This window comes from Acomys russatus, chromosome 10 (genome assembly GCF_903995435.1).
Source record: "Acomys russatus chromosome 10, mAcoRus1.1, whole genome shotgun sequence".
In the NCBI taxonomy this organism is placed as follows: Eukaryota; Metazoa; Chordata; class Mammalia; order Rodentia; family Muridae; genus Acomys; species Acomys russatus.
In genome coordinates, this window is record NC_067146.1 from 32,315,799 (window position 1) to 32,325,485 (window position 9,687).

Here is a 9,687-nt window from a genome sequence, read left to right on the forward strand (position 1 = left end):
GGACTTTGAAACAGGTTTGAGACTGTTACAAACTACCGGGATTTTTTTGTATATACATTTATATCATTACACATATATTATACATCTATAGCCCAAGAAAGCAAACAAAAACCTATCCAACCCTACCCAAGGGAAATGGGGTGTCGTTCTCTTATGGTTTTTTCCAACTTACTTGGGGGGCCCAAATAAAATTTGGGAAAATGGTTAAAGAAGCTAGAAATAACATTTGTGGTCCATTTTCTAAATGTTGAGAAATTACAGGCTTAATAGAAGTCCTGTGTGTGACAGTCTGAAATGCTGGACCAATTGGGATTGGAAGCTTTCTTTGAAGCTGTCTTGGGAGCTGTCCTGCTCTGAGGGAGAACAGCAACTGAAGCACTTGGTGCTGGAACATGAAGGATGCAGGATGTCAGTGTCCAGCATCCTGAGAGGACTGAATCCTGTCAGGTCTGATGCAGCTTCAGAGTCTGGTTCTTTTGTTCTGAAAGCATATAATTTCTCACAAGCATTATACAGTCCTAAAAGTATAAGTGTATGAGGTGTGCAGGGAGCACATAACAATTAAGGCTGGTTCTCTGCTCTTTGCATCAGCAGAAGAAAGACATCTGTAAATCTTCATTCATGTTGTATGAAGAATGGCATCTAGTCCTAAATCACGGGGATTCTGTTACCAATAAGAAGCATTGTCTATGCCCAGACATTCATGTCTCAGCTCATCTCGGAGCTATTCCCATCTAGTTGGATTAGGAATATAAATTACCTGCTCATTCTGCAGTTTTAATTCTTTACATACCAATTGTAGTCCCTTCCCTCATCACCTCCGGATCCCGCTCTTCCTCCATCATCTCCTATCCCCCCTCCCCTAGCCCTGAGAAATGGGGGGGGGCTCCTCCCCTAACATCTGACCTCAGCTCATCAAATCTCATCTGTACTACCTGTATCCTTGGGAGCCTTTGAATGTATCTTTGCCTTACGATGTGGCTACATATCTACGGGGGCCAGGGAGTGGAATGTGATGCTTTGAGTATAAGTGCCCCATAGATTCATAGGGAATAGCAGTATTAGGAAGTGTGGCATTGTTTGAGTACATGTGGCATTGTTAGAGGAAGTGTGTCACTTTCTCTTCTTGCTGCCTGTAGATCCAGATGGAGAACTCTCAGCTCCTTCTCCAAAATAATTTGGGAGAAACACAGTTTATCTCATAACACTTTCTAAAATGATAGCAAGGTTGACTCACACAGAACTCATAAGAAATAAAAAGAGAAATTCGGCCATTCCATTGTGCCTACCAAATCTCTTCAGATCCTGCGATATGTGTGGGCAGGACCAGGAGTTCTTTTTTTCTAAACGTTTGCTCTGAGCCTCTGCTTATGCTCCAGTTTTTCAGCACGTGTTACTAGCATGACACTAGCTTTTTTTCTCTTGCACAGCTCTTATTTTGCATGGGAATCTGCACTGAAACTTTTATGTCATATAAAGATATATATAATATCTTTATATTGTATTTATCTTTATAATATATTATATGGAATATATTATGTATATTATACATATATATAATATATTTAGCTATTGCCTCCCAGATGCTCTTCCTCTGCTCCTCTGTCTCTTGGCCCCTGCTTGCTTTGGCAGCTCTGGCTCTGGTCCTCCTATCTCTGTTACCACATTGCTTCCCATTACCAACCAAGACTTTGGATTTCTATTTTTACCCTAGTCTATCTCAACCAGAAACTGCATAGAATTCAGTTTATTGCAGAAATACACATTTTCCCCCATTATCTTTTTAGAAGGAATGAAGACAACACCATTCCCTCTGCCTGAAAAAGAAAGCATCAGCTATTTTTACATAAAAGAATAAATTCATGCTGGAAATGTATTGCTATACATAGCTTTTGTGTATGTATGTGTACATGTTCATGTGTGTAGATGCACATGTAACTTCATGTGTGTAGAGGTAGAAGCCAGAGGACCACCTCAGATACCACTCCTCATCTTTTTATTTCATTTAAATTTTTTTCATACAATATATTTTCATCATATCCTTTCCTCTCCTCCAACTGCTCCCAGATCCTTCCCACCTCTCTAGCCGCCCAACTTCATGTTCTTTCTCTCTCTCAAAGTACACCCCCAAGACAAAACACAAAACAATGACAACAAAAATCAATAGGACAAAAAATGCTAAATCAAAACAGAAGTTCATACACGCATAAACATGGAGTCCACTTTATGTTGACCAACTCCTCCTGGGCATGAAGCCTGCCCGACAGTGGACTTGATATGCCAGTGACAATCCACTAGAGAAAATTGGTGTTCTCTTTTCCAATAGGTATCAATTGCAAATAGCTTCCGGGTTAGGCGTGCATCTCTGTGTTCACTTCCCGTCCTGAGTGCTGGGATTCTGTGGTTTAAACCTGTGCAGGTCTGCGTATGTTGCTACAGTCCCTCACTCTCATCAGAGCAGCTTCTTCTTGAAGATCATTAACACAGAGACCCACAGCTGGACAATGCACAGAGAGTAAGAGAGTTTGGAGCACTCAACCCTAAGTGGGATGTCTTCATCACACCCCTTCCTTCAAGGGCCAGAAATCTATGCAGAAGAGGAGACATAAAGATGATTTTTATAAAAAACGCAGAGAGGATTGTTGGTTCCATGGAAACAGCATGCTCCAGACAGAACAGTGAAGTGACTGAGGTGGCACCTTCTTGTCCAGATGTACTTCTTACCCAATGTCTATTTTGTGTGTGTTCAGGTCACTTCCAGCCCATCAGTCATGTCCACCTTGACAACATGCTCCCTGACGATGATAAATAATGAAAATATTCTGAATGTACAGCCAAAACAGAGTCTCCTGAACTACACCTAACAAATGATGACATTGTGATTTTTACCTTTATAATGTTATGCCTTTGAACTTTGGTGCCAAGAGTTTTCCCAAAGTACTAGCCTGTTCTTGATCACTAGCTAATAAAAAAAAAATAATAAATTAAACAAACAAACAAACAAAAAAAACCAAAACCTCTCTTTGGTCTTATATGCTTGGTAGTCAGGAACTTTCTCACCTGGACGCAGGTGATACGCATATGAACTCAAAGACTGTGGCAGCACACACAAACCTGTCTTTTGTCATTTGCTGTTGTTATTTGAGGCAGGGTCTCTCACTGGACACAGCGATTTGCCTGTCTCTGCTTCCTCAGTGCTGGGTTTGTAAGCACATGCTACCACACCCAGCTTTTTAAACCTAGTTTCTAGTAATTAAAGTCAGGCCCTAGTACTTGGAAAGCAAATTCTTTACTGAGTGAACTATCTCTCCAGCCCTATAATTATTATATTAAATAGACTTTGGCTGTTTGAAGAGTCCTGGAACAGAAAACGCCTCCAGTCAGTCTTCTCATCTAATAACCCAGATAAAAGATAGAAGAAAAAGAATTAGGTATAGGGTGATAGTATGGGTTTTTTTTGTTTTATTCACTAGTTTTCAAGATATAGATAACTCTATCCCCAAAGCAATGAACATCAATAGAATACTTTGCCTTTTAAGTTCCTAAAACCTTTGCTTCACAAGGATCAGAGATCATTTATTACAGAGGAACAAGATATGACATCATATTGCCAATTATAAAGAAAACTGAATACTACGAACACAAGCTGTTGATTTGGGGAAATCTATCAGAGCAATAGAACAATATGTTTCTGTCATGTATGCTTATACATATATGTATATGTACATGTACATGGGTATGTTCCTCATGTCACCATGGTCAGATTAAGGTTAAACTTTTGTGCTATTAACATAAAAGATTAACATTTGTGCTATTTAAGTATTATAGTAATGCCTATTTTTGCATTTAGTAGAAGATAACATGATTACATATGAAAAAATATGAGTAACAATAATCTTGAATCTGAAAACAACCTCTGATAATTAAACAGATAAACTCATTTCACTTTGTATGGCATATGCCACACACAAAACAAAATAACTATTAAGGGAATTTAACAGCTAAAACACATGTAAATTCAAAAAACATATTGTGGATTGTTCTCATAGGCATTAAAGTTTTAGTCTGTATGAAAGATAACCTAACTGGGCTTGGCCAATTTTTGTTTGTTGTTTGTTTATTCTGTTTTTTCTTTGGTTGGTTGGTTTGGTTTGGGGTTTTTTTTTGGCTTTTGTTGTTGTTTGTTGTTTCTGTCTTATTCAAGACAGGGTTTCTCTGTATAGCCTTGCCTGTCCTGGACTCACTTTGTAGATCTGCCTGTCTCTGCCTCCCTGAGTGCTGGGATTAAGGGAGAATGCCACCACCACTCATCCTTGGCCAGTTTTTTAAAAGAAAAATGCAACAAGATACACTACCAATGCTGAGTCTTTGCATGGCTCCAGGCACTGACCTAATGTGGACAGTAAGGAAATGAAGAAAGGGCAGACATACAAACACATGGCACATGGACAGAGAAGCTACGGTAGGGTGGTCTGGGCTCAGCATGTTTAGTACATACAGTTGGATAGGGAGATGGGTTTATTTTATACAGTTGGACGAGAAGAAAGGGTTGCTACATACAGATGAACAAGAATGCAGAGTTACTGCACACAAACAAAGAAGGAAGCAGGGTCATTACCTAGAGCCCAACAGGGAGGCAGGTTCAGCTAAGTTTGCTGGGAGCAGTTTCTGCAGGGAACCAGTCCTCAGGCCATAAACTTCCAAGGACCAAGCTATAATGGACAAATTCTGCACATACTACCAACATCTGTACATGCACTCAAAGAAGGCTTAGTTACTACCCATCTGAGCCTCGCCTGGGAAAGCTTTGTCACTCCCATGAGGCAGAGGCATTGGTCCTATACATGACCATACCCACATCAGACAATGTACCCACTCACTCAGGATTTCACTCACGCCCTACAATTGAAGATGTAATAAAAAACACAAAATATGTAACATAATCTCCATAAAGCAACAATGAAAAATGTATGCTTTCTACTTGAAAGCTAGGTATTGGTTCCCAGAAAATGAGAGTCCACACCTCAAAAGAGTCACCATTTCTCACTCCAGTGACAGCAGAACAAATTTCTAATAACTTTTACATTGAACACAGATGGTTTGTATTTGATTTGTGTCATCAAATTGTGGACAACTTTCCCTCATATGGTGCTTAGACCACAGTGTTTTGATGGCTGGAGCTAGTTATAAGAGTAAAGCATGGATACAAGAAAAAGAAACTAGTCATTAGCTGTACACGTATAGTAATGGGTCTTTTTAGGACATTGAATAATGCAATATGTGACACTTGCCGTCTAAAAGTTAGTGTTAATAATTAAGGAATCACGACAGTTTAATTACCAAAACTCCAAGCCTGTTTCAGAGGAAGACATTTTTTTTTTTTTTAAATCTGACATCTTGGTGCTGGGCTGGCCTATAGTGGGATCAGAGGGAGGGCAGCCATATTCTCTTTGCTGGCTGACAGCATGTCTGATCCCTGTGAGCCTTTGGCATCTCTTAGAATTTTTGATCCCTGTGAGCTTTTGGCATCTCTTAGAATTTTCTGATCCCTGTGAGCCTTTGGCATCTCTTAGAATTTTCAGCAAGAAAGAGCATGGGGAGAGGCGGAAAGGAATGGGGAGAAAGGGTCCTATCTGCATAGCACGAGTGGAATTGGACACTGCTCTGTGGTTTTCCAGATTCACAGCGAGAGGCATTTCTACTGAGAAGTTTTGTTGCTGTTGTTGTTGTTTTGATAAATAAAACCAAACGTTTATTTACACCAAAGAATTCCAACACTGGATCTTTCACATATGAAGGACAAAGTATTATATATATACACACAGCAAGGGATGGCAGGGCCATAACAAGAGAAGTGATAGTTTTCCACAATTACAGGTCTACCATTTCTGGTTCACTGGAGATAGTGGCTCTGCCTTGCCTCTCAGATACACTTACAACTCTGAGGGCAGGTTTCCTCACAGATGGCATTTGAAAAAAGGGGAAAGGTACAAAGCTTAAAATGAACCCAGTGTGGCCACATCACCCGTTAGTTCTTAAGAGTGGTAGCATGAAATTTATATTGATATTTCTTTTTTTAAAAGCAATAAATTATGTCCAGTAACTAACTGTCTTCAAAATGGCCAAGTCATGGAAAATGAAAAAGATTTTGCCTTCCGTCTCCTACCAGCTATTAAGTACAGCATGTCAGGAGATGAAAAGGGAAAGACCAAGGCAGGAGCCAGGAACAGAAAGTATCACAAATCTAAACTAAACTAAACTTAAATTGATTGAGGGTTAGGTCATCAGTAAGACATGATTCATTCAAAAAGAAGCCTTTGGATCTGTTCGCAAGTTGGGTAGACTTTTAACATCTTGATGTGACTAAGACAGATTCACCTCCACCCAGAGCCGGACTAAGCCACAGACGCAGTCATGGAGAGGTGAGCAAGTGGCCAGCAGAGCCATGTTCATGATGGCCTGGTCCTCCCTGCCATCCTCCCCATCTCCCTCGATAAGCTACGTTTATCAGCTCTGGAGAAGAGCATGAGATACAACTCCGGATGTAGAATGTGGAGAGCAATATGGGAAGAGGGGGAAAAGCTCTGCCCAGATGCAGCAGCGGACTGAGGCCAGTTTATCTCTGTTCTTTAGTGGTATAGAACTGAATTTGGAAGGGGAGAAAAAATTTTGTCCATGAAATATTCCACTTGCAGGTAATTTTTTCAGGGAATCCCCTGAGTTATGAGATTCCAAGTTAAAAAAAAAAAGAAACGAAAAGAAAGAAAATCAGCCTATTATAATTTTTTTTAATGACTCAACTACTAAAGCCACAAGCAACGGTTCAGACGTGGTGCTTCTGAAGTGCTCTCATCCCTCCCAACCAGGCGCAAGCTGCATCAAGGAGAGGGTGGACTTCCCCCACCTCTGCTCAGGCATCAGGAGATAGATGGGGTCATTACTGCTGAGCGCCAGCGGCAGCTGGAACAGGTATCCCAAGTGAGTTGGCAGTAGCTATCACTGGTGAGCCTGCCAGAGGTCCAAGGGGTGAAGGGGTTGGCACTGAAGTAATCCGACATCATATTGGTGCTGCTGACAGGTGTACTGCCCCCTGCCATGCTAGACGAACTCATGTGAGCCTGGTCCTTCACAACAGTGTAGAAGTAAGGGTGCTCCATGGCCTCTCTTGCAGTGAGCCGTGACTGGTGGTCATATCGCAGCAGCTTGTCCAGAAAATCCAAGGCCTCAGGGCTGACAAGGTGCTGGTTTTTACTGTGTACAAAGCGTTCCCATCGCTTACAAGAGTGTCTGCCCAAGATATCGTTGAAACGTGGATCTAATTCAATGTTGTACTTGTCAATATAGTCATATAAATCTTCTGTTCCCAGGACCTTGGCTATCCTCACCAACTGATCATAATTGTCATGTCCATGGAAAAATGGCTCTTTCCGGAAGATCATACTCGCCAGCATACAACCCAAGCTCCACATATCCAAACTATAATCATACATCTGATAATCTACAAGCAGCTCTGGACCTTTGAAGTATGGGGAAGCAACCCAGACATTATATTCTTGGCCAGGATGGTAAAACTCAGCTAAACCCTAGTCTATTAGGCGGAGCTTTCTGTGCTCATGATCAATCATCACATTATGGGGTTTCACATCTCTGTGCATAATCCCCATGCTGTGACAATAATCCAGGGCTTTCAAAATTTCATACATGTAAAATCGGATGTCATAGTCTCTTAACGTCCGGTACAATTGCTTGAAGTTTGTGTTGTTTACATGTTCAAAAACCAAGGCAGGGGTTTGTGACATAGGGTCTTTTACAATGTCTGCAAGTGTGATGATGTTGGGACCACCTCTCAAATTCTCCAAAATCTTTATTTCACGCTTAATTTTCTTCTTTTTTACTGGCTTGAGAGTTTTAACAACAACCTTTTCATTGTTTGTGATGTTGATGGCTTCAAATACTTCACTATATTTGCCTCTGCCTAATTTTTTAACAAGCTGGTAGTCATCTTGATTTCCCCATTCCACCACATGTGACTCATAATCCCAGTATTCTCGGGGTCTGTGCATGTTAACATCTGTGTAAACTCTGGCCCTGCTTGGCATGGGTCCCGACATGTCAGACAGGTTGACGGACAAAGCTGAACTTGATGTTTGAGGATCTGGCAGTCACCGTGTTCAGAAGCAGGTGTGGGTAAGACCTTGTTTCAGACCTCTTTTCTTCCAACATTGGTTGGACACAGCCGAACATGCCGTGCTAGGTTTCCTGCATGAGAAGTGTTTTTCAAGAGGTTTCCTGACACTGCCTCACACACACAAGAAATTGCAGCTTTCTCATTAAGAGCAAAAGCCTCATAGCTTTCTCCAAATACTGAATCTATGTTTGTGTTTTTAGTTTCCCATTTCCCAGGGAGTCTGTGGGGAGGAACTCATCTTTATAACCTTGTAGGTAGTGGGAACTAAAGCTGCATGGATGCATTTCTATGACATGAGTCCTCTGAACCTACTGATTTATTTCTTGGCAAAATGTGACTCTTGTTCTTCATATTTCAGGTGAAGCTGAACAAGTAAGTTCCACTTTGATGGAACAACGAAGTGTAGATATAGAAATTTATGCGAAACACCAGCGACCAAGTATCAAGGAACAATCACGTTAAGAGGAAACACTTGAGGAAAGCTTTGAGAGCACAGAAATTTTGTTTCTGGAGTATTTGGTGGAAAGGTTTGGATCTATATTGGCAGTCGGATACAGAATAGCAACTTCTCGGAGCAGAAGGACTGAGCAATGAGGAGCTGAGAGACAAGAAGCCCAGTGGTCTGCCTAGCCAGTCACACAGATTATGTTGTGAAAGACAGGGGAGCCTGTCGTGGCAAAGAAAAAACAACAGCTGACGATACCTGACTTCCATCTTGCCACAAGATTGGGGTCTGCCTCTTCCTATGGGCAGAGTTCCACAGAAAGAGACAGTCTCATTTTGGTCTGGTGATGGGGAAATGAAGGGAAGAAGATATGTTCTTACAGAAGAATTGGGCCAGAATTATTGTCTGGCTGAAGATGTTCTGAAGATGGATGATTTTATAAAATGGTTTCAAAGTCTTGCTGAAAGCCCACACTGTTTTCTGAAATCCAGCAAATAAATCCATCCAAAATGCCCTTGAGAGAAGTTATGGAGTGTATCATTCAAATGTCTTTAAGTATGATTGAACAGAACACTTGTGACATCTTCTTGGTGAAAAGATAGATAGCCTAATCCCCAAAGGTCCCTCCTGCTGCTAATTGCTGGATTAATACTCTTGCTCATATCTCCTTGTATTTTCTAACAATTGTGTAGCTCTCTACTAGTGAAAAAAAAAGTTACAAGGAGATTGAAAGTAATTACAGTGTATATTTTGTTGCCTAGAATATATAATCAATTTCATTTATTTCTCAAGTAAAACATTCACTGCAGGTTCAATCTTTGAAAGACAACTTGATTATCTGTTCCATGGAGCAAGTCAGGAGATATCATTCTCAGTCCTCAATCATAACTTCCTATTATGAAATGTTTATGCCCTAATCATTTTCCTATTCAACACGGAGCTGATTAACACATAACTTCTAACGTGTGTTTTATGAAAAACCATCTACATAGGCTGCATGTGCTGTTGTTGGAAATAAATTGCTGTACTTAGCTCCTTTGCTCATATTTTTTTT

The 9,687-nt window shown here is 40.7% G+C and overlaps 1 protein-coding gene across 1 annotated transcript; it reads right to left on the reverse strand.

Annotated features, from left to right (window-relative positions):
* Window positions 1-6,833: 6,833 nt before the first annotated feature.
* On the reverse strand, window positions 6,834-8,239 carry LOC127194521 (casein kinase II subunit alpha-like). The gene is given in 2 exon segments (XM_051151951.1): window positions 6,834-7,052; window positions 7,054-8,239. Coding segments are annotated over 2 exon segments (1,173 nt in total). The 5' UTR covers window positions 8,112-8,239; the 3' UTR covers window positions 6,834-6,937.
* Between the last annotated feature and the right edge of the window lie 1,448 nt (window positions 8,240-9,687).